The sequence below is a fragment of the Canis lupus genome, chromosome 19, assembly GCF_011100685.1.
Source record: "Canis lupus familiaris isolate Mischka breed German Shepherd chromosome 19, alternate assembly UU_Cfam_GSD_1.0, whole genome shotgun sequence".
Classification (NCBI taxonomy): domain Eukaryota; kingdom Metazoa; phylum Chordata; class Mammalia; order Carnivora; family Canidae; genus Canis; species Canis lupus.
In genome coordinates this window covers 35,173,098-35,199,794 of record NC_049240.1, presented here as the reverse complement: position 1 = coordinate 35,199,794, position 26,697 = coordinate 35,173,098, and the positions used below count along the sequence as shown (strand labels likewise).

General features: G+C 34.4%; 1 protein-coding gene across 5 annotated transcripts in view; it reads left to right on the top strand.

Annotated features, from left to right (window-relative positions):
* The window catches only part of DPP10 (dipeptidyl peptidase like 10), a 1,276,525-nt gene that overhangs the window by 974,503 nt on the left and 275,325 nt on the right, over positions 1-26,697 (top strand). For all 5 annotated transcript variants that reach the window (XM_038564992.1, XM_038564993.1, XM_038564994.1 and 2 more), the window contains 2 exons: positions 2,841-2,935; positions 25,069-25,143. In XM_038564992.1, the coding sequence (XP_038420920.1) occupies positions 2,841-2,935; positions 25,069-25,143 (170 nt within the window). The remainder of the gene's footprint in view (positions 1-2,840; positions 2,936-25,068; positions 25,144-26,697) is intronic.

Sequence of the window (26,697 nt, the reverse complement as noted above, 5' to 3'; positions counted from 1 at the left end):
TGTTGCTATTGAGCTGTGATCAGAAGTACAGGATAGGGAAGAAAGGGAGAAAAGGAAAGAAATATAAATCAAAATAAATATTTATTCTTTGTGTAGAGCTCAGATTTGTTTTACATCACTAGAATAGACAACAGGTAAAGTTAATGATAGGAGAACATAGTTTATTTATAGCTGATTCAGTTCAGAAGGTGATAGAAGGCCTTATTTTAAATATCACATACAACTGCCTTTCTCCCCATACAGTCCACTTCAGATAGTAACTTGAAAATCTTTTTTGTCTATTTTCCTCCCTTTTTAAAGCACTGTTTGTTTTTCCCAACCCAACATGTCATTGTCCTTATTGAGCTCAAGAACTACTGGCTTCCTGTGCCATCTATAACTTTAATAGGAGAGTCATTTCTAGATATAGCTTTTTGTAATATTGAAATAACTAGAGAACAAATCAGAAAAGCTTATTCTGATAAAATTGTATCTTGTTTAACTTCATTTATTGTGGATAGTGGACTCAGACTGCTTCAATATCGCCTTTCTTCCAAAAATGGACAGAGGATTGGGGAGATGCAATATCATGCAAAAGGTTAGAATTGAGTAAAACTAGAAAGAAGATTATCATAAAACAAGAAAAAGCACTCAAGTCTTCTTTTATTTGGTTATCTTCCCTTTAACACACAAACACACACACATACATGTGTGATATGTAATATATATATATTTCTATGTGTAATATATAATATGTATGATGTATAATGTGAATGTATATATGTTTAATTTATACATGTATGTGTAATATAATACATATATATGCATATAATATATATTATATATTGATCAACTACTTTGACCAAGAAGCAAAAGATTTTCTTTAAGTTAGAAGATAAAAACTGATGACTACTTAATGTTCCAGCCAGTATAATTCTTTATATGGGCATTACATTATTTATATCATGTTTACAAATAATTAAATTTATTTGTCTTCATACTGGGCATATCTCTCTTCTACCCAAAAGCAATAACTCCTCCTTATCATGGGGTACATTCATATTTCTTTCATTTTTTTATTATTCAGGTTGAAAATATTTATTTTTTTAAAGATTATTTACTTATTTATTCATGAGAGACACAGAGAGAGAGAGAGAGAGAGAGAGAGGCAGAGACATGCAGAGGGAGTAGCAGGCTCCATACAGGGAGTCCAATGGGGGACTTGATCCCAGACCCTGGGATTACTCCCTGAGCTCAAGGCAAGTGCTCAAGCACTGAGCCATCCAGGCGTCCCACAGGTTGAAAATATTTAGAACCTCTTACACCCATATTATTAATTTTTTTAAAAAAGTCATTATATTAAATAAGCTTATTTAGGTAATTTCTAAGTCATAGTCATCAAAGAAGTATCAAACTTTACACATATGATCTATGTACCTTCAGGGTGAAAGAAATAAAATAACATTTTTCAGCAAAGATTGGGATGTTTCTTTTATATTCATTTAGGGAAGAGAATATTGAATCTACCATAAATATTGAGTTTGTTTAAATTTTTTCTAAGTTAGATGAATGTGAAAATGAATATATATGTATATTTAACTCCCAAGTATCCTCTCTGGTAGTTTTACCTTCTGTTGATACTTTTAGTCTGAGGTATTCTTTTTTTTTAAGATTTTATTTATTTATTTGAGAGAAAGAATGAGCACAAGTGGGGGGAGAGGCAGAGGGAGAAAGACAAGCAGACTCCCCACAGAGCAGGGAGCCCTACTCAGGGCTGGATCCCAGGACACTGAGATCATGACCTGAGCCAAAGTCAGATGCTTAACTGACTGAGCCACCAGGCATCCATGAGGTATTCTTTTTATCTTTTTTAAGATTTTATTTATTTATTTATTTATTCATGAGAGAGAGAGAGAGAGAAAGAGAGAGAGAGAGAGAAGCAGGCTCCACGCAGGGAGCTCAATGCGGGACTCGATCCCAGGACCCCAGGATCATGTCCTGGGCCGAAGGCAGGCGCTAAACCACTGAGCCACCCAGGGATTCCCTCCATGAGGTATTCTTAAGAAGATTTAATTTGCTGACAAATGTGGCTGAATTGAACTCAAATATATATAAAATCAACAACTATCCAGAAGCAATGCAATTATTTAAAATGAAGACATCAAAAATCAAATAAGATAAAATAAAATAATAAAATAAAATAAAAACATCATTTTCCTAAAGTTGACAGAGAGGTTACAATGGCATGCCAACAGTCTCAGAGATTTTGATCTGTGATCACATAAGCCAGGTAAAAAATCAGGGACAAATTTAAGAGATTTTGATCTGTGATCACACAAGCCAGATAAAATATTAGGGACAAATTTCCTAAGGAGAAAGGTTGGAAAGGAATTGAGAAGTGGTAAGACTGGAAACAGTAAAAAGTCTGCATGAGGATGGTCTGGTAGGAGTAGCTCAGAATTGTGTGGAGTTATGGTAAACTGGCAGCCCTCGTTGTCAATTTAACTAGATCATGATTCAGTAACAGTGCCTTGGAAATGGGAGGCACTTCTTTGCCCCTTCTTTCCATCACAGAGTGGGCAGCAGATTTTCCATATTTTAATTAATTTTCAGTTGTTAAACCAGAAACCTGAGTGGCCCTTTCACTAACCCTGTCTTCACTGCACAATAGACCATGTGCTAGCCAGGCTTATTGATCGTTGAAGATTAATGTGAGCCAAGTACAAAAATTTGCTCAAGTTATTAAAGGCTAACAATGATTGTTCTAATGTGCCTGCTTATTATGCACATTTTCTCCTTTATAGTTTATTATATTACCTAGTCAATCTGTTTGTCAATTGTTAATATCTTTGTTGTTGCAGATACAGATGTGGTGTATAAAAGCGAGAATGGACATGTCATTAAACTGAATATAGAAACAAATGCCACCACGTTATTATTGGAAAACACAACTTTTGTAAGTAATGAAAGATTAATTACTTTATGCATTTCAGTATTGTTTAAAATGCTCTCTCGGTGCACATAACTTTTTTCTTCTTCAGCTCCAGCACCTGCAACACATTTCAGGTAAAAAGTTAGGGTTTGACACATCATTAGAATCAGTACATCTATTAATAGGAAATGCCCATGTGACCATCTGCCTCATGTCTCCCCATTTATCTTCATATACCCCCTTTTTAGTCAATGAATAAATGGTTCCAAAAATAAAATATCCCTACAATGGATATTTTTTGTCCAGTATTTCCTATGTAAGGTCACTCATATGAATGTCAAGATTAAAAAAAAAATTAATACAAGTTACCACAATTTTTTTCTTACTCTTCATTTTTCATTCTTTTTGACTTCCAATTTTGTTGTAGTTTTCTGGATCAATCAGAAGGCAGGCTTTCTAAGACTGGCCTTCTGCTGGATTTGATGAATTTTAGTTTTATAACATAGGCTTCTATCATCATTTCACTGGTTAGCCTGACAATGTTTAAGTAACAGAATATATTTATTTGTTCTTACAAGAGAATATGAATTTTGTCTTTCTTGTAAATTCATGCTTCTTAAGTTTGGATTTAACTATGATTACCTACAGAGCAAGTATTAATGAATTAACTTTTGCAGATATTCAAACTTTAGCTGTCAAACACCACTGAAAAATAGTGCACAGTTTATTCACTCATGGTTTTTATATAATGGAAGGTTCAATATATTGCCTATTAAATAATTTCCTATGATACAGAGAAAACATACTCCGTGGCCTCAGAGGATCTTCCATGCAAATTAAATCAGTGAGCAAATCATCAGCTACTTTTTTTTTTTTTTTTTTTTAATTTCTACTTCTACATTTGGAATAGGCTTCTAGACTTCATGTTTATTATAAAATGGCTGGTTAGGTGAAAGATAGAATGGAACCTTCTGTTGTTTAGTGGTTTTATATATTAAGAAAAAATGGTCATTGATATCAGGAAACGCTTTGATAGTTATATATCTATTAGTCTAAATTAAACCAAACAGCTGATGCATTTTAGTAATTAGGGCAGCAACTGACACAATAAGGACATTTTGTTTTTAAACTAATTTGTTAATTCATAGATATTAGAAAAATAGCTACTCTGAATGCAACTCTTGATGGCCCTTGTAGAATGTTGAGAATACAGAAGCCATATTGCTCACTTTCTAAAAATTTGGATTTCCTTGGGGCAGAAAATACTAATTCTATTGAAAAAGCTTAATAAGTAGTATAGAACAGTATATATTGTTTCTTAATTATTTTTTTAAGATTTTATGTATTTATTCATGAGAGACAGAGAGAGGGAGAGGGAGAGAGAGAGAGAGAGAGGCAGAGACACAGGCAGAGGGAGAAGCAGGCTCCATGCAGGGAGCCTGATGTGGGACTTGATCCCGAGACTCAATTCCGAGACTCCAGGATCATGACCTGGGCCGAAGGCAGGTGCTAAACCTCTGAGCCACCTGCGCTGCCCTTTTGTTTCTTAATTAGATGGTCCTTTGAGGTATTGGAGAAAAGGCTAAGGAATCATCAAGAGATGTTGAAATGAATGGAAAAAAAGCCCTCAGTAGGACAGAAAGCAGAAAGCAGGAATTGATAATGAGGAGAGGATATGCTAATGATTTGCCCATTAAAGTCAATATGAATTGATTTTCAATAAAATTAGTTTGGGGGAAGAAACAAAATACATTTCTTATTTTGTATGTTTTTTTTTATCATAAAGTATCATTTTTGAGGTGTAGTATAGGCCTTCAATGGCCAAGCATTTTAAGTTGGATTTGAACACTCAGTACATGAATATTCAGCTGTGTGACTATTTCTTGCTGATCATTCACTTTTTTACAGTTTAATGGAGTCTTCATTATAAAAAAACCCGTAAACACAGATTATGGTTTTTTTTCAACATTTATTCCTTGCTTTCTTACACTCTATGATACATCAAAAAATAAACAAAAACAAATAAAACCTTGTGGCTTTAGTCCATTATCCCAGTGGTTTTGTTGGTATCTCATACCACCTCCAGCTCATCTTATTCATGTGCTGTTAATACCATTTTATCTTTGTGCCTGTGTGTTTAATCTTTTTAAATCCTTCAGAGATCTATTTCTACTCTCTTCTATGTAGGCAATGACTCTTAATTACCACAGAGTCATATTTAGCAAATATTCTAATTTACTGATCTTCTAAGATTCATAGTCTCCCTAAAGACATTTATCTCACAACACAGATAATTAAACAATTTATAAGTCCTAGAGGTATCAGAATTCACTGGGGGTAGTGGGATGCATGGATAAGGGATTGGAGTGTGGTATATATTTGCAACCACTTAACTTTAAACTGTAAAACATAGGGATGCCTGGGTGGTTCATAGTTGAGCATCTGCCTTTGGCTCAGGGCGTGATCCTGAAGTCTCAGGTGGAGCCCTGCATTGGGTTCCCTGCATGAAGCCTGCTTCTCCCTCTGCCTGTGTCTCTGCCTTTCTTTCTCTGGTCTCTCATGAATAAATAAAATCTTAAAAAAAAATAGTAAAAAATAAACAATACAAATACCATGATTCCACATCTCTACAGAGGAACTCATTTAATCATTCCCCCCCCCCCCACTCCAAGATAGCATATTTAAATATAGTTGTATTTTCAAAGCTCATGCTAGGCTAAAATCTGGATTTGCTTTCTCTCCAAGGCCACTCTGCTTGAAAAAATCTCTTACCAGAGAATAAGGATTTTATTCATACTGCAATTTTTTTTCATTGAGCAATTATCAATATTTTAATTAGAATCATAGTTAATTGGCTAAGATCACTATAAAAGCTTTGTAATAAAAGTGCCAAATCAATTAAGAAATTAAACTATTTATTGATAGAAGTGTGATAACAGAATAGCCTATTATTTAGTAGGTCATATTTTTCTAAAATGTAACAGTTTATTTTAATAATTAAGATAACACCACATTGTCATTTCCCCTCTTAAAATCATTTTAAATATGAATAGTGGGTACTTCTGGCTATATAATCATGCTTAACAGACTCTATGATTAACAGTAATATTGGACTTGGCTGTCAAAAATAAAACAAAAGTAAATCATTTTCCTGAAATAATTGTCTTAAGGCTTCTTTTGGATTGAAGATAGGTGGATTTCTAATGAAGGAGGAAATTGAAGGGTATATAACTTTTTGAAGAGGAGTTAAGCAAAAGAAGTGGTATAGCCCCAAAACTGCTCTTAATCATTTCTAAGTGTTTGAAAATGTTATCTCTTAAAGCCAGAACTATTTCAAACAAAAGCTCATTCACAGTGACATAATGAGGAAATGTTTCATAAGTATTAGCTGTATGTATTCTTTCTGCTGTCAGTAAATTGAAAATCACCAGTGGTCTGAGCAGAAAACACCAGAAGCCATAAACAGTTCTATCGAATCACTTTTTGAAATTAGAAGGAAATTAGAAACATGTATCTAATGCACTAATATGGAAATGGGTGACTGATGGATAAGACTCTTACATCTTTTTGATTCTGAAAATCTACAAGCTTTTAAAAACATGCTATAAAAATAGCCCAGAACAGAGGGAAGAAATTCATATTTGGCGGCAGAATGATTCCAAAGAAATGTTAGCTACACATTTTGGAAGTCCAATTGTCTTTTTATAGGCCATTCTTAGATAGTAGATTTGATTAGAACCAGGGAGAATTTATTGACTTAGGCATAGAGATAGCATTCGTAGGTTTGCATGCCATTGTAACGTTTATATTTATTTATTTTTTTACTTTGTTCTGCCACTGTGTATGTGTGGGTGGAGGGAATGGATCCAACTCTTTTTTTTTTTTTTTTCCCCACCATGAAATCAATCAAGGAACTTATTTTCTGATTCATGTTTAAGGAAATAGGTGCCCTATGGAAAAAATTCTGTGGTACCAATAAACACTTATTGGATAAAGGCACTCAAAATTTCACCTCTTATTTCGTCCCTTAAAATTTGAAATAAAGATAAGAAGGGCACTTGTGATGAGCACTGGGTAATGCATGTAAGTGGTGAATCAATAAATTCTATACCTGATACTAATATTACACTGTATGTTAACTAACTGGAATTTAAATAAAAACTCAAAAAAATGAACTTACAAAACATTATTAGAAAGTTCTGACTGGACAAGTGGCTTTACATGTTGGCTATAATTATGGAGACTTTGTTATTTTTTTTAAGATCTGACTTTGGCAGTATGTGTTGGTATCTCAGTAGTAATGACATCAGTAGTGTGACCAATATTGATTGGCCAGTGAAGTCACAGGAACTGCACATTTACCCAGTTGCTGTGTGCACAATACAGTTTCTTTATGTAGACCAGTGGTTCTCAGTCAGGGGTCATTTTGCCATCAGGAGACATTTGGCAACTCTGGATACATTCTTGATTGTTATGGCTGATGAGGTGGGGTGTGCCATGGGAATCTAGTGAATAGAGGTCAGAGATGCGATTAAACATTCTAAAATGCACAAGACAGCTCCTTACAACAACAACAAAAAAGTTACCTGGCTGAAAATGTCAATGGTGCCAAATTTGCAAAATCCAATTTGAGGCAGGGATACCAGGGGAACCCAAGATGATTCAAAGGTAGTTTTTTAATGGGTGAGATCAAAGCAATGGTTCTTTTTGTCAGAGAAGACTTTAAGCTGTGGCTTCTGGCTTCATTTTCTTGAGACATGTTTCTTCTTTTTATAGACAGATCTCTAAAGAAGACCAGCAAACATGAATATAATCACATAGCCTTGGATTTCTCCTCTTTAGATAGTGTAGAGTATAGGCTAAAAGTATGACCCTAGTTTTCTTATAGTTTTCTGGAGATACTTCTAATTGAGATATTTTGTTGTTGTTCAGACAAGTTGGTATCACTTACTGAAATTATCCACTCCTTTGACTAAAAAAACCAAGTGATTTTCTTTAAGTTAGAGGATAAAAACTGATGACTACATAGAGTTCCAGCCAGTGTAATTCTTCACATGGGCATTACGTTATTTATAAATAATTGAATTTATTTGTTTTCAGACTGGACATAGCTCTCTTCCACCCAAAAGCAATAACTACTCCCTACAATTGGATACATTCATATTTTTTCATGTTTTTATTATTCAGCTTGAAAATATTTAGATCCTCTTACACCCATATTATTCATTCTTAAAAGGATCATTATATTTAATTAGTTTATTTAGGTAATTTCCAAGTCTTAGTCATCAAAGAAGTATTGAACTTTACATATACCATCTCTGCACATTCAGGGGAATAGAAATAAGGTAACATATTTTTCAGCAAAGATTAGAATATTTTGTTTATATTCATTTAGGAAAGAGAACATTGAATCTACCATGAATATTTAGCTTGTTTAAAAATTTTCTAAGTTAGATGAATGTGAAAATGAGTTTTTGCATAGTTTTAACCTGGCAGTCTCTTCAAGGACAAATCTAAAGTGTGAAAACAGATACTCTTTTCTCCATATGTTTGCAAGTGTGACATGATTACTCTACAATTCCGTAGTTATTCTTATAGTTCCGCATAGGTGAGAAAGACTCAAAGAGAGACCATTCCATAATCTGTTTCACCCTTAATTAGCAGTGTGAATGATCCAGGAAACAGATGCTACAAACAAATTTACTCACCGGGATAAAGTATTTTGGATGTTATAATCATTTTTGTCCTCAGTAGTGCTGTTACTAATAAAACCATATCAATGGCTCTATTAATTGTTACGAAGATTCTTGAATGTCATCCTTGACGGAAATCAAAATTTCCTAAATAATACATCTAAAGTCTCTGTTGTATGGAATAAAACACCACTTTCTATTAAACATCTTTTATTTAACCCTTTGAAAAAGAGCTTGTTTCAACTATATCTAATATATCCTCTTAAACATGTGCAATAAAATTATACAATTCCAGTATGCTTCCTTCAAGATTCTTATTTAGAATCCCTGGGGCTGTGGATGTAAATTGCTTTGTTTTGTGTCAGATAGAATGAGAAGCTAGCTGGCAGCCAGATTTATTGCAATTAATTACAATTATTTTAAACTTCAGCTTCCTGAGAGGTCAGTGCTCTGAATTATATCTAGGACCAGTCAGTCTGTTTTGAGCAGTTCAAGGCTCTGATTATATGCCCTTGACCATCTGATGAATATTTCTGTCTTTCATTTTCTTTCACAGGAATTTTATATTTGACTACCTCCCAGTCATGGAGAGCCAATTAGACATTTCAAAAAATATTAATAGTGAAATATCCAGATTCTTCTATTAATTCATGGTGGAATTTGAACAAGGAAAATGCATTTTAAGAGACCTTAGAAAGTTTCCAAGCTGATGATATAGGGATTCTTTTTCTTCTCTTCTCCTCTTCTCTTCTCCTCTTCTCCTCTTCTCCTCTTCTTCTCTTCTCTTCTCTTCTAGGAGAGGAGAGGAGATGAGAGGAGAGGAGAGGCTAGGCGGATTCTGAGCTTGGCTCCTTCTCTCTCCTTTTCTCTTATCTTCTGTCTGCTCTGTCCTGCTTCTCTTCTCTCTTCTCATTCTCTTCTCTTCTCTTCTCTTCTCTTATTCTCACTTTCACTCCCTCCCTTCCCGCCTCCCCTCCCTCCCTCCCCTCCTCCCTTCCTTCCTTCCTTCCTTCCTTCCTTCCTTCCTTCCTTCCTTCCTTCCTTCCTTCCTTCCTTCCTTCCTTCCTTCCAGTTTCAGAATACCTTGGTCTATGCAGCTTTGCTAATAGAGAAGTATGCATTATAACTTTGTAGCCATTTATAGTAAAGATTACAGATATTTTCATAGTACACTGGGAATATATAGTTCAGTTTGTTTATGGAACATAATGTAGGGTATTCAGCATTCAGCAAACACTAAATGATAATGGCAGCCCATTACAGAGTTAGTAACTACTCTACATTTGAAATTCTCCTTCCCTTTAAAACTTACAGAAATTTTTCTCCCTGTTTTATAATGTTGTGGCATCATTGTTAAAATGACTCATCATATCTTAGCTTATTAATATTATTGATTCATTTATCAACAAATGATTTTTTCACCTCTGGTATATATCAGATAAAATTCTAGGTTCTGGTGATACCTGTTGAACAAGGAAGGCTTGTCAAACCAACCACAAACACTCAAATACTCAATATGAGCAATTGCAGCTGATACTAAGTTCTTCGGGAAAAATGTAGCATGGAGTGAAAATTAGAGAAGTTTCAGGACCCCGGAAAGGTCCACTGTGGAGGCAACATTTCAAGGTCAGGTTCAAGAGTTTTGTAGGCTCAAAAAAGAATAATTACAAAAAACTTGGGTGGGAACTGCATAGATCTATTTTAAGAATAGGAAATATTAAAAAAAAAAGAATAGGAAATATTGTAATGGGGAATGTAGAGGATGAACCTAGTAGAATAACTATGAGAAAAACTATGTTGAGTTTTATAGGCCAAGGTTTTGTTTTATAAACAATAGGCACACTTTGAAGAAAGTGGCTATATCTAAGTCACATTTTAAAAGAATATTCTCTGTCTGTTTTGTTAGGAATAAATTCTAGGGATGTTAAAGTAGAAGTTATAAGACCACTTTGAGGACTAAGCAATGGTATTTCTGTCAATGACAGAAGATTTAGGGCTTGAACTAGAATGGACTAACAGAAAAAAAAATGCTAAGTATGTGGATCAAGGATTTGTTTGAGGATAGAGTGGATGGGTCTCTATCTAATTGCTTTGTATCTTTCAGATATAGAGGAATCAACATTGTGTGTTAGGTTTTTACATGGCATTAAGTCATCATTTCTATTTTAATGTTTTCCAACTAATCTTGACATTAGACTGTATTTGGTTTTCAGTTGATGTATGTGTATGTTTACATTTGATTTTTTTGTATATAACAGTACAATAAAGGAATTTTTGAGTCTTGGTTGAAAAAGATTTGCAATGAAATTAGGAAGTTTACATAGAATGTAGAAATTCAATCCATCATCTCCTGGATGTTAAAAGTGTACTATTTTTCAAAAGTACTGTTTTAATTATAATTATTTGGATCATTCAGTACTTTTTTAAGTTTTTATTTAAACTCCACTTAGCATACAGCATAATATTAGTGTCGGTTGTACAGTACAGTGACTCAACACTTCCATACATCACTGGTGCTCATTACAACAAGTGCCATCCTTAATCCCCATCACCTAATTTTACCTGTCATCCCACACACCTCTCCTTTGGTAACCATCAGTTTGTTTTCTATAGTTAAGTGTCCATTTCTTGGTTTGCCTCCTTTTCTCACCACCCCCTCAAATCCTCATTTGCTTTGTTTTTTATTTTTATTTTTATTTATTTTTTAAAAAAGGATTTTATTTATTTATTCATGAGAGACACAGAGAGAGGGAGGCAGAGACACAGGCAGAGGGAGAAGCAAGGCTCCATGCAGGGAGCCCGATGTGGGACTCGAACCCGGGACCCCAGGATCACACCCTGTGCCGAAGGCAGATGCTCAACCTCTGAGCCACTCAGGCATCCCATCATTTGCTTTGTTTTTTAAATTCCACCTATGAGTGAAATCACATGGTATTTGTCTTTTTCTGACTGCCTTATTTTGCTTAGCATAATACTCTAGCTCCATCCATGTCATTGCAAATGGCAAGATTTCATTTTTTTTATGAATGAGAATATTCCATTGTATGTATACACCACATCCTCTTTATCCAGTCATCAGTCAGTGAATACTTGGACTGTTTCTGTAATTTGGCTATTGTAGATAATGTTGCTATAAACATCGGATGCACGTATCCCTTAGAATTAGTATTTTTGTATGTTTTGAGTAAATACCTAGTAGTGTGGCTGCTGGATCATAGGGTAGTTCTATTTTTAACTTTTTGAGGAACCTCGATGTTGTTTTCCAGAGTGGCGTTTACATTCCCATCAACAAGGCAAAAGGATTCCCCTTTGTCCACATCCTCACCAACACCTGCTGTTTCTTGTTTTGTTGATTTTAGCCATTCTGACAGCTGTGAGGTGATATCTCATTGTAGTTTTGATTTATTTCCCTGATGATCAGTTATGTTGAGCCTCTTTTCCTGTGCCCATTGGCCATCTGATGTCTTCTATGGAAAAATGTCTATTCATGTGCTCTGTTCATTTTTTAATTGGATTATTCATTTTTTTTGGAAGTTGAATTGTATAATTTCTTTATGTATTTTAGATGTTAACCCTTTATCAAATATCTTCTCCCATTCCGTCGGTTGCCTTTTACTTTTGGTGATTGCTTCCTTTGCTATGTAGAAGATTTTTATTTTGATGAAGTCACAAAGTTTATGTTTACTTTAATTTCCCTTATCTCAGGAATCCTATCTAGAAAGAAGTTGCTATGACCCATGTCAAAGAGGTTACTGCCTGTGTTCTCTAGGATTTTTATGGTTTCATGTCTCACATTTAGGTCTTTAATCTATTTTGAATTTCTTTTCATGTATGATGTAGGAAAGTGTTCCAGTTTCTTTGTTTTGCATGTTGCTGTCCAGTTTCCCAATACCATTTGTTGAAGAGACTGGCTTTTTCTCACTGCATATTCTTTCCTGCTTTGTTGAAGATTAATTGAACATATAGTTGTGGGTTCATTCCTGAGTTTTCCTTTCTTGTCTATTGATCTGTATGTCTCTTCTTGTGCTAGGGCCATACTGTTTGATTACTACAGATTTGTAATATAACAACGTCTGAAACTGTGATGCCTCCAGCTTTGCTCTTCTTTCCCAATGTTATTTTGTCTATCTAGGATCTGTTGTGGTTCCATATAAATTTTAGGATTGTTCATTGTAGCTCTGTTGATAATGCTGTGGGTATTTTGATAGGAATTGCATTAAGTGTGTAGATTTTTTTGAGTAGTATAGACAATTTTGCAATATTCTTCCAATACAAGAGCATGGAATGTTTTTCCATTTCTTTATTTCATCTTCAATTTCTTTTATCAGTATTTTGTAGTTTTCAGAGTACAGGTCTTTAACCTCTTTGGTTAGGTTTATTCCTAGGTATCTTATTCCTAGGTATCTTATCTTAGTTTTGGTACAGTTGTAAATGGGATTGATTCCTTAATTTCTCTTTCTGCTGCTTCATTATTGGTGTATAGAAATGAAACAGATATCTGTATGTTGATTTTTTTATTCTGTACCTTTACTGAATTTGTGTTTCAGTTCTAGCAGGTGTTTTTTTGTTTGTTTGTTTGTTTGTTTTTGTTTTTTGGGTTTTTTTTTTTTTTTTTTTGTGAAGGCCTTTGGGTTTTCTACATATCAGGTTCCTTGATTGAAATGTTAAAATTAAAACTTTAATTTCAAAAGAGTTAAATAGATGGTTGACATAATTAATGAAGTAGTTATTGATTTAGAAATCCTGAAATATGTAAGCATATTCAAAGATAAATTTTGATGATATTTTGATTAAGCAGTGATGATACATTTTTATATCTTTCATTAAACTTCTCACTAGTTTATGAATATCTTAAGAGAAGAGGCCAACTAAGATAGAATCAATTTTGTGTTTTCAGTGACTAGAACAATGATGGCATAGCCCTAAGTAGACACTTAGTGCACATTTTATGAATTAATCAGATTTATTTTCTTTTTCCACACAGCATCATTTATGTAAATATTTGATTCATAGTGGTCCATGAGACAGTGTGGGAGAAAAATGAGATTTAATTAACTCTCCTTAAATTTGAATCAGCTGCAAAAAGCATAATTTATAAACCAAAATAATAATTTTCCTCACTCACTAAAGGTATGAGCCCATCAGATTATAAGCAAGTAAAAAGATCTTCCAATTATGGAAATGAACAGTATTTATTTTCGGTAAAGATTGAAAGATAGGAAAGAATTACTTGATTCTTTAAAACATATTTTTATTTTATTTTATTTATTTTATTTTTTATTTTATTTTTTCCATTGTTAATTATAAGATATCCAAGAAATATATATGTACATATAAGGAGCTTTATTTCATACTCCAATATATTCATTGCTTATTAGAAATTGAAAGAAATGTCTCTTTCACCTTAGTTTCAGGAAAATCTATTCATCTCTTAATGAGTTGACATATGATAAGCAAAATATGACTCCTATAGTTGATTTTTTTCTAACTTTTGGCTAATGGGAAAACTAAAGATTAATTAAAGCTTAATTTTAACAATTGGAGAAAAATTAAACTATGGAAATTTCACAAATCCTCTGACTTCATCACATAACTCTTCAATTTCTTTTTTTTCTAATTCCCTCCTCCTCTTTCTTCTCCCTCCACTACTGCCCTCTGTGTTTGTTTGTAACAGCTTTATTGAGAGACTTCACATACCATAGTTTTCACCCATTTGAAATGTACAGTTCATTGTTTTTAGTATACTCACAGAGTTGTACAACTGTCATCATAGTCTAATTTTAGAATATTCTTCAGGTGCCTGTAAGGCAACCTATACACACTAGCAGTCTTTCTCCAGGACTCTCCCTCTGCAGCTTCCTGCAGCCAGTAGTCTACGTTGTACCTCTTCAGATTTGTGTAGTCCATACACTTCAGATAAATGAAATATACAGTATGTGGTCTTTTATGACTAACTTCTTTCATTTAGTACAGTGTCAGGATTTATTTATGTTTTAGGACATATCGATACTTTATTCTTTTTTATTGTTAAATAATATTCCATTGCATGATATGCTACTTTTGTTTCTCCGTTCATTAGTTAATTGACATTTGAATTGTCTCATTTATTTTTGAGGGGTAAGGGAGGGGCAAAGGGAGAAGGAGAAAGAGAATCCTAAGCAGGCTACACACCCAGCACAGAGCCTGACACAAGGCTCCATCTCACCCTGAGATCATGTCCTGAAACAAATTTAAGAGTCAGATGCTAAACTGACTGAGCCAGCCAGGCACCCTGAATAGGTACTATTATGAATAATGTTTCTGTATTTATATGCAAGTTTTGTGTAGACATATGTTTTCATAATTCTTGATGTGTTTCTGCTATTTAGAGTGTAATTCTGAGTCATATGGTAACTCTATTTAGCAAAAACGGTTGCTTGTGTGCATCAGGAAAAAGATCACAGAGATTTATTCAGTTATAGTTGCACACAACCCCTAGTGTCCTCAACTAGCATGGGTTCTATTAATGGACATTTCTGAGAAAGTGGACAATAAAGAATGACTTTTAGCTTTGGACCATTAAAGTGCAATTTAGTAAATGACAACTCAATTTTTAAAGTAATTCACTTTGGAAATTATTTTTACATCTTTGAGGGGTTTCTGGTGAATATAGAACTCTGTGTGTGTGTGTTTGCCTAAGTAACATATTATGTAGTCTTAATTGGTTTTGAACTCTTAATAGAGGAATCAAGCAGCCCATGATCTTATACTTCCCTTTATCACTCAGCATTGTGTTACTGATTTATACATATTTATATTTAGCTGTAGTTCACTTATTTTCATGACTGTTTCATTCTTTCCATGTTATTTTCATGGTTATATGGTTTGTCCTTATTTTTATATATTCTTTATCTGATATTCTGATATTTACCTGGGCATCCTATATTTTTATTTGCCAAATTTATCATGAATTACACTAAGTCACGATAGAAAGTTATGATTAATCTAATTCTGTGCATCCAAGACCCATTAAGATGAAAAAAGCTAGTAAGTATTATATACTGTATATAATAATTTCATTGAAGGTAAAAGATAGGAGGAAATAGATATCAAACATAATATTAATGAGGTATATGTCAGAATATACCACATTTGGAATAAACAATTTTCTTTTTAGTTACTAACTTCTTTCTTTTTATCTAAGACTATTAATGTTAATACTAAATTACTGATGTCATATGAACTCTAAATGAGTCTTTCATTTATTAAAAAAAGATGAGCTTTTAGGAAAATTTACTTTTTAAGGCACTATTATTTATTAATTTCTCTCATTTTTAAAGAGGAGCCAGGTTAAAACCTTTTTTTTTTTTAATAAGACAATAATGCTCACTATGCTTTCCTTTCTTTTTAAAAATAGGGGAATTGCCAAGCCCTCAGTAGCCATCTTCTTGCCAATGGCAGAAATAAAACCACATGAATAACATAAATACCTGGAATGTACATGTCATATTTTATAATAATAACTCTAGGGCACTTAAGTGGCTCAATTGGTTAAGTGTGTGCCTTCGACTTGGGCCATGATTTCAGGGTCCTAAATAGAGCCCCACCTTGGGCTCCACACTCCATGGGAGTCTGTTTCTTTCACTCCCTCTACTCCCTCCTCCCACTGTTCTTGCTCATTCTCTCTCTCTCCTCTTTCTGTCTCAAGTAAATAAATAAAATCTTAAAAAAAATAAAATAATAACTCTATTAACCAGGTCTGTGAGATCAGTCTTTGATTTACCTGATGGAATATTGCAGCAAGAAAAGACTTAAGTAATTTACTGATGAAGAGCACTAGTCCACCTAACTTATAAGCATTCTGTTGAACATGTATTAGACCATAATGTGGAAAACTCATCCAGAAATTCTCTGATGTTACAATTTTTAGGACTTCCGTAACTTTTCATATCTTTCTATGTTGTCTCTCTCTCTCTCTTTTCTTTTTTATTTGAAGAGCAGTTGACACACAATTAGTTTCAGGTATATAACCTAGAGAACAAAAATTCTGTGGGTTATGCTTTGCTGACCACAGGTGTAGCTACCATCTGTCATCATACATCGCTATTACATTACCGGTGAGTGTATTCTGTATGCTGTCCCTTTCATTTCTGTGACTTTTACATTACATAACTGGAAGCCTGTACGTCCCAATTCCCTTCACCCAATTACTGCCCCTCCCACAACCCTCGCCCTTCTGGCAATTATGAATTTATTCTCAATATTTATGGATTTGTTTCTGCTTTTTTTGTTCATTCATTTTGGTGTTTTTTTTTTTTTAGATTCCATGTATAAGTGAAATCATATTGTGTTTGTCTTTCTCAGTCTGACTTCACTCATTTTAGCATAGTATCTTCTAGAACCATCCATATTTTGCAAATGGTAAGATCACGGTCTTCTTCGTGGCTGAATAATATTCCTCCCTCTGTGTGTATGTCTGTGTCAGTGTATATATGTGTGAATATACATACATGCATTTATACCACATCTTCTTTATCCATTCATTTATCAATGGATACTTGGGTTGCTTCCATATTGTGGCTACTATAAATAATGCTGCAATAAGCATAGGAGTACGTGTATCTTTTCAAATTAGTGTATTCATTTTCTTTGAGTGAATACTCAGTAGTGGAATTACTGGATTGTAATTACTGGATTGTAATTCCAGACAGAAATGGAATTTCTGTCTTTTTTTTAAATGAAAATCTATACTATTTTCCATAGTGGCTCTGCTAGTTTACATTCCCATCAACAATGGATATGGGTTTCTTTTACTCCACGTCCTTACCAACACTTTTTTCTTGCCTTTTTAATACTACAGGTGTAGAGCTGTAGAATGTAGACAGGTGTAGAGTGATATCTCATTGTGGTTTTGATTTGCATTTCCAAGATGATGAGTGACGCTGAACAACTTTTCATGGATTTGTAGGCCATCTGCATGTCTTCCATTGCTTTATATGCTCTGTTCTTTAGTCCAGCATCACCAGAATGTGACCACTTAAAAATGTATTCAAAATATGATGATTACAAAGCCCTAGATAATTTGAAGAGTCAGTAGAATAGCACAAGCTAAATTTTAAAGAAACAATTTATATAATTATACATGTTACAATATCCCTTTCTTTCTTTCTCCAGCCAAAGATTTCTGATTTATTGACTTTTTGGGAGGAAGAATATTGGCACTCTCATCCACAAAATTACCTTGTCTGCCCTGTTTTTTTAAGTTATTAAGAGAATTCAGAGACCATTCATTTTCACCATCTTATTAAAAATAAAAATCGTTTTTAAAATGTTTTAGTGCATGGCTTATGATCCAAATCAATAAGTACTAATGTGGCTGTTTATATTTATTGAGCAATAAATATATATGCAAGGTACTCTACAGGGGTTAATAGGTACCAATTCAATAGCCTTAAAAACTACCTACTTGTACCATGGCATTTTCTTCATTTAGTAGCTTTAAAAAATATTCTATTATCAATAAGATGCATAGTTCCAAGAAAAAAAGGTAAGAGACCATCTATTGTATTTATACAATATGAATATCATGGGTATTGCAAATAAATAGAATTCAAACACTATAATAACTAATTAGATAGCTAAGAAAAGAGAATGTGAAAAAAGATACACAGTAAAATATTTGATTTTAAACTTCCTGGCATATAAGCACAGTCATGGCTAAAAACACAAATTGTGGCTTTGTTTAAAGCTACAGGATAAAAAATAATCTCTTTTCCTCTTCCTCGTTCATTTCATTTGAAGCCAGAGAGAGGAGAGCCCATTCTTAGCATCATACCGTGGACTGCATTTTGGTTTGCTTTTTTTTCTGGCCTTCCTTGATCTTCTTTTTCTCAGTATCAGTTAACTGCAGTGACCTTTGTCGTCCTCCCATCCACTTAGGGTCAACTGCCTTCTAAGATCCCTCATTAAGTGTTTTTAATGGTCTTCGTGGTCTGTAGTGTTAACAAAATTTATTCATAATATATACTTAATCACATATTTGAAAAAATAGTATTTTATTTTTCTAGAATAAGAGATGATTTTTATAAACATTTTTGTGGGGGAGCACCTGGGTGGCTCAGTTGTTGAGCACCTGTCTTCAGCTCAGGTCGTGATCCCAGGGTCCTAGGATCGAGTCCTGGCATCATGTTCCCCGCAGGGAGCCTGCTTCTCCCTCTGCCTATGTCTCTGCCTCCGTCTCTGTGTCTCTCATGAATAAATAAATAAAATCTTAAAAAAACAAAATAAATATTTTTGTCAGGTATCAATAAACTAAAAATGAGATTAGGTAATGAGGAAAGTTATGGCCCAAATAAAAATAAACGGTGCATGTGTGTGCATGTGTCTGTGTGTCTGTAGAGAGTCTGGTAGGTGGAGGTGCCAGAAGCAGGAAGGAAAGATCATAGGGTCCACAGAGACCTACCTTCTGGTCTTCATCATTCTCTGTTAAAAATATACCTACCGGGCTGCCCGGGTGGCTCAGCGGTTTAGCGCCATCTTCAGCCCAGGGTATGATCCTGGAGATCCAGGATCGAGTCCCACATCAGGCTCCCTGCATAGAGCCTGCTTCTTCCTCTGCCTGTGTCTCTGTCTCTCTCTGTCTCTCATGAATAAATAAATAAAATCTTAAAAAAAAGAAATATACCTACCTATACTTTAAGGTTTAGAATATTATCCAGTTCATGTTCCTAGGCCAGTTATTTTTTGGTTTGTTTTGTGTTATTTATTTTTGTAAGTGGGGATGAATATAAATATTTTTACCACCAGCTTGGTACAAGATCAAGAGCAGTAGTTACCCGAACTAGACAGTTCTCATCCTTCTGTCATGCCTCAATCTTAAGGCAACCAAATCCTTCTTACCAGTTTGTGTTCATTGTAACTCCGTATCTTATTCCTGTCCTCTTGCTCCATCCTTTCTCAGCCTCAAGTCATACAAATGCAGGTTTTACATTTCCTGGCACTTCTGACATTTACGTTTATATTTAATGATTTCTTGCCCGATCTTCAGTATCTGACATCTTGGAACACTATCATTATCTTATTTCTACCTCTAGTTATAATGCTTTTGACAGGAGTGAATCATTGCACTGGAGCCTGTTAATAGGGGCATTACTGTGGCAATAAAAGATGTAAATCGCAGTTCCAAACAACCTAGTAGAGCAATCATAAAACAGTGATCAATGATTAGATGAACTGCACATATAATTATATACATATAAGGTCAGATGAATCACTTGAGCCGAAAAGGACAGGGAAGGTTTAAGAGGAAGAATTAGAATATTTTAGAGAAATACAATTTGAATAGGGACCAGATAAAGTTGTGAAAGTATTGCAGCAGGTGGAGTACCTGGAGAAAACAGCTATATTTGAAGAATAAAAGTAATAGTAAACAATACTTGTAATGACTGCACTGTTACTGATCCATCCCTAGTAGAACATGCTGTTTTGGGGATTTTATCCCTTTTCTTTGTTGAGGATGGATTTGTATTGAATATAAACTTTTGTCTAATGCTCTATATAACTGATTAATAATGCAGCTCCTAGATATATCCCTTAAACTCTAGACTTTTATACAAAATCCCATACATTTCCTGTTGGATATTCTAAAAGGACTATAAACAATAGCATATCTAAAACTGACATATTTCAGGATGCCTGGGTGGCTCAGTGGTTGAGTGTCTGCCTTTGGCTCAGGGTGTGATACTGGGGTCCTGGGATCAAGTCCCATGTCAGGCTCCCTGCATGGAGCCTGCTTCTCCCTCTACCTGTATCTCTGTCTCTCTCTCTCTCTGTCTCTCATGAATAAATAAATAAAATCTTAAAAAAAAACTGACATGTTTTAAGCTTTCTTCAAAATATGCTTTTTTTTTTCCAATTCATGTTCTAATAGCAACATTTCACCCAATGGTAAAAACATGAAACACAAAATCATTTTGTACACCTTAGTAATACTGCATGCATTATTAATATTAGCAGTAATCCATGAGTTGGCCCCCACCTTTCCAGTAATCTTTTTAAGCTTCTTGTGTATTTTGATAAAATTATTCTAATAACATAGTCTATAATTTCATTTATATAGAAAACACTGGATCATGAATTTTTCAATTACATTACCACAAAATATATGAAAAGGATACCATTCTGTTCTTTCTTTTTTAAATATTTATTTTATTTGAGAGAGACAGAGAGAGAGAGAGAACAAGTGGGGGAGGAGAGGGAGAGAGAAAATCTCAAGCAGACTCCCCACTGAGCCCCGAGCCGAGCCCAACGCTAGGCTTCACCTCCCAACCCTGAGATCATGACCCTGAGATAATGACCTGAACCAAAACCAAGGGTCAGACACTTAACTGAACCACACAGACACGCCACCATTCTGTTCTTTAAATTTCATAGCACTGTCTTCTTTCCCTTCCTTCATCCTTAAGGCAATTATTGCTTTACCAAAAATTAGCAAACTCATAGCCCCCAGGCAGAAATTTGTGCCTATAAATCTATTTGGAAATACTGAGCTATAGTTAAAAAATCTTAAGATTGTAAAGTAAAATCTTGATTTCTAGCTTATCTTGAAAAAAAATTGGAACACCAGAAATTCTATATGCACTTTCCTGTAAGTTAATGTTACCTGGAGCTGGGACTACTGCCCCTTTTAGGCAGTGTGACTATTCCATTTACCCTCATTGTACCCATACAGCTTAATTCTGCTACTGCATATCCTGTCCCTATATGCACTTGGATTTGAAACTCTTATTCTCCTATGGACTATAGAGAAACAGAGTGCTGTCTTCCCTTGTCCAATATGGGATGGAGATTATTTTAGGGAACTTGGTTTCTTAACCTTATAGCACTTTCAATATCTACTATGGTACTGGTTACATGTGAATGTTCAATAAAATGTATATTGGTAGAACCAAATGGTACATGCAAATAAGGTACTATAAAATCTTCCCAAGCTGCCTGGAACAATGCATTTTATTTCTCAACTTGATCAAATGTTTTGTCTTCCCCATTTAATTTGTTTAGTTAACCATGTGCATGATTTTCCTCTTTATCCTACCCTGCTTGGCTTTTTTCCCCCCTAACTTGCTTGGCTTTAATTGAATGTTCCTGGATGGTAGACTTGATGCATTTTTATACCCTTTGTGCGTTCCCAGTGTCAAAAAAGGCACTGGTAGGCATTATTGCTGAACATCAATAAATACATGTAGAAAATATTTCTGCATCCTTTTATTTCAATAGTAATTAAGTGATTCTGTAGGTGACATACTAACATTCTTGGCAATGATAAACCTTTCAAAACACTACTTCAAGGTCATAGCAAGTTGAATCTCAACCAGAACTATACTAATATCTGTAATTAGGGTGAGTGTGGATCAAGGGGTCTCAGGTGCCTGCTAGAAAGAATGAATCTCCCAGACCAACAGATGATCACATTAATGGCTATGCTAAGAGGTATTTATCTGAGACTTATGATGTCTCTTGACTAAGCAGCAGTACCATCAGCAAGTTACTTTGCAGCATCAGTGACCTGCACACAACTCTCTAAATTCAGATAAAGTTCAGCAGCTTGGGCCCCTGAAAAGGTATTGGGAAAATTTCCCAGTTTGTATGCCACTTAAGCTGTAAGCAGTATAGTGATAATTAATAAAGTGCCAGACTGGATAATTGTAGGAACCATAAAAGACACTAAAATTAGTGTTACTGGAGCCACAGACACACCTGTAAACGTGTGAGGTTAATTTGTGTGAGGAGTGTCACATGAGAGGGGATGAAGAAGACAGGGGAGGTGAGATGTTCTTTAAATAATTCAGTTGGGTAAGCTCTTCCATACCATAAAGAAAGAAACTCCTGCTAGTGGGATAATGCAGGGCTTATTAAAGGAGTTTTATCCTATATCCTTTTGTTATGTGTGCTCATCATCTTGACCAATTTTTAGATAATCGTAAACTTCCCCTTACTGTGTTACAGTACACTTCTTGATAGTGTAATATTGAGAGACCTGACCTTATTTTCTCACTGTCACCCTAAATTCTGCACAGACTAGGGGGCACCTGGGTGGCTCAGTCAGTTAAGTGTCCACCTCTTGATTTCAGCTCAGGTCATGATCTCAGGGTCGTGGAATTGAGCCCCACATCCAGCTCCGTGCTCAGCAAGGAGTCTGCTTAAGGATTCTCACTCTCCCTCTCCCTCTGCCCCTCAGTGCCCCCATCCTCACTTACTTTTTTCTCTCTCTCTCTCTCTCTCTCTCTCTAAAATAAAAACAAGTAAGTCTTTAAAAAAAAAACTCTGTGCAGACCAATTTCCATCTGGTTTCCATACACAATAAGTTAATGACAGAAAAGGAAGAATAACAATGAGGATACCTACATCATAATACTTATGAGAAGGGCTGAGAACTATTGAGAACTACAATATTATAAGCAATTTACAGAGCTGATGAATTGTAGCTCTGTTGTTATTGTTTGTTGTTATTTCCATTATTATTGAGTGAACTTTTAAAAAATGAAAACTAAAATCTTTGAAATGAATTACTGCCAATGATTATTCTGACCATCTCCTAAATGTCTTACACAAAGGCTGTACAAGATAGATGTATGTAGGTTTTATGTAAATAAAACCTCAAAATCTTAGTATTACCCTATAATAGTATTTTCTTCCAAACCACTCCATTTTCTTGGCTTCTGGGCTCAGAGATTAGCTGTGTGATTCCAACAACAAAATTTTCTGATAGCATCTGGTTATCCTACTAGTTAATTTAATTCTAACTACCCAGAATCTGTATACACCCTCCAGGTTAAGGACTGCCCCCAGGTCAGATGCAACCTGCATGTCCCAGGTCTCCAGGCTACCTGGGTTTTGGTCTAGCTTAGCTATAAATTTGATGTTTCTCACAGTCCTCCTTTAGTTTCAATAATTTGCTGAATGATACAGGAAGTGCTATACTTAGGAGTACTGGTTTATTTTAGAGGCTACAAATGAACAGCCAGATGAAAGGTAAATAGCACAGTCTTGTCTATAGAGTTGGAAGGTGCCACCCTTCTGGTATATTGATATATTTACTAACAAGGAAGTACCTTCCAATTTCATTGTTTACTATTTTTATTGAGATCTCATTACCTAGGCATGATTGATTTAACATCATGGACCACGTGACTGTACTCCATCTCCTATCCTTCCACCTGCCCTGACATCCAGTTAGGGTTGAAAGTTCTAATTCTCCAATCAGGTGGTTGGTTCCTTTGGTAGGCAATCCTCATCCAGAAGCTGTTAGCCACTCTCCCCCGCCACCTCTATCCCTTGAGTCATCTCATTGGCGTAAACCAAGCATGGTCAAAGGGAACTAATAATTAATTAATTAATATCAAATGACACTTCTATCACTCAGAAAATTCTAAGCATTTTAGGATCTCTATGCAAGGAATCAGGGAAGAAGACTAAATATATATTTTTATATTACCCCACAAAATTCTTTCAAATATTAATTTGTCTGAATTTCTTGTTCTTTCCATTGTGTTTGGGGGGATTCTAAGTATAAAAACCGTTACTTCACTCTTTTTCATTTTTCACAGAGAATTTCTTGTAGAAGTTGACCTCTAAAACGGTGGATGAAATTACTTACATATGCTTTTGTCTGCAAAAACCATACAAAGTAGTTCGCCTAAAATGTATATAGAGTGCATTTTATCTTTAGTTTGTATTTTGTAGGCTTTTGATGCATTAACTCAACTTGTTTGACTTCATTTTAGATCTGAAATTAAATATAATCTTTATCTCAAATAAAATTATTTCTCCACCCTCAATATATTTCTCCTTCACTCTATGTATTTATTTTCAATTCTTATATTAGGTCTATTCAATGATAGAATTATAGGATCAAAATCAGGGACAGTGTAGTTATAATCAAGAATAATCAGTTATTTGTGTTCCATTTTATTATAGGAATATCGTCTAAAGAGTCTCTGTCTTTAATATAAACATCTTCTTTTAAATACAAGTATGCAACCTGTAAGAAAACAAACTTACAAAGACAGCAAATCATGACACCACAGCATGTTACTGTTTCCTTTTTTTTTTTTTTTTGCTTAATCCAACATGCAAATATGAGAACATTTTGCTTATTTATGAAGTCGTGATTTTTTTATTTTTTTCTTCTAATGAAATATTAACATAATCTGTAAGTGATAACATGTAAAAACGATATGCTAGCAAATTTTCTTCTTAATGGAATGCTAATATAGCCTGTTTTTATGTCCATCTGAATAATCATACTTGCATGCATGTATATGCATATTTACAATAGGAATAAACATGCTTATGCCACTGTGTTGTGATGAGAATTGATATCTTTTTAAATATCTACATACCCAAATGCATATTGACATCTCTGTTATTAAGCTTTTCACTGTTTTTATAACTGCCTCTTTTTTTTTTTTTTTTTTCAATTTCTAGGTAACCTTCAAAGCATCAAAACATTCAGTTTCGCCAGATTTAAAATATGTTCTTCTGGCATACGATGTCAAACAGGTAAAGGAGTGATCTTCTTTGAAAAAACAAAAACAAAAACAAACCCTTTTCTTTCGGTGCATTCAGGTAACAAGTCATAGTTTTACTTGGTCATCTACTCATCTAGAAAAAATTTTGCATATCCAATAGCTGCAGGGGGATACTGATAACCAATATTGCATGAGAGAGGTTTGGAGGAAGTAGCTGCCTTCCATACCTGGCTAGCAGGTAGCTGGGGCAGTCTACTACTTATATGTGCTAGTCCTAGTACATCTCTTTTAAAGGAGAGTGTGGCAGGTTGTTTAGCAAATCAGACAAATGGATGCCTTTGCTATTTTCAGGACAGCCTTATTCTAATGTGTTTCATGCATGTATATATGAAGAAATTTCCTGATGGCTCTGCCCTAAGCTGCAGTGTGTATAATGGGAGAGGACTGGTGAAAACACTGATTCAGGTTATGGACAGTAAATTTTTTGGTGGTATTTGAGCACAAGCCTTGTGGTTATAGAAAATTCTGAAAGTGGGTCAAACCAAGGAATCAATTCTGAACAAATAAAATGTTCTAATTGCAATTAGCATTTCATTATTCCATGTCAGCTCTACAGCACACAATTAGAGCAATATGTATGGTTGTTGAGTATTTTGTATTTAGATATAATTTGCACTGTTAAGAAGCAAAGTAAATGTTGAAAGGCAATTCAGCAGATTAGTTTCTGTAGAAAATAAATGATTGGAAACCATTCAAAAAAATTTTATGTCCTTTAAGACAATAAAAATTTATAGACTTAAGGCAAGAGGCCTCATATAATGCATTGAAAGGCTTTGAGCACGTAAAATTTCACAGTTCAAAGGACCTTCTAAGTAATTAGTCTTTTGGAGTATACATGTACTGTATTTTTAGATAAATTTATATATTTTTATTAAAAAATAATTGACACTAAAAAACAAGGAGATTATAATCAAAAACATCTTTTCCAATTACAAATCTCAAACTTTTTACTTTATTTTCCTCTGCATTATCTCTATTCATTGAGATTCTGAAAAGCACATGTAGTTGCAAGAAAAATACTTGTTTTATATTTTGCTGAAATATCCAAAGGTATTTATATCTACCTCAGGAAACATACAATCAGAGGCAATATGACACAAACACTTATATCTACTATATACAGCATTGTGTGAGGTGTTATAGGAGTAGTAATATTAACAAATAGAGAAAATTTCTACTCAAGATAATCATGTGGGGAAAGGAAGTGTATGATAAGATTTGAAGAGTAAACAGGTAAAGATGATTAAAAAAGCATTCCAGATGGCAGATAACATGGGGCTTCATGGTAGGAGCTTCAAGTCTTTGAGGGATGACAGTTAGTTCAGATTCTCTAGATCACTGGTAACTAACTAACTAACTAATAATAAATAAACCTATATACCTAGTAAAGCCCAAATTATAGAAGATTTTGAATTCCATTTTATTCTTTACAGCTTATACTGACTGAGATAGCCATTTGGGGCCGTTGATGTTTTTACATTTTTAAATGACATTTTTACTCTGTGTGTGGGTCTGGTGTATGTGT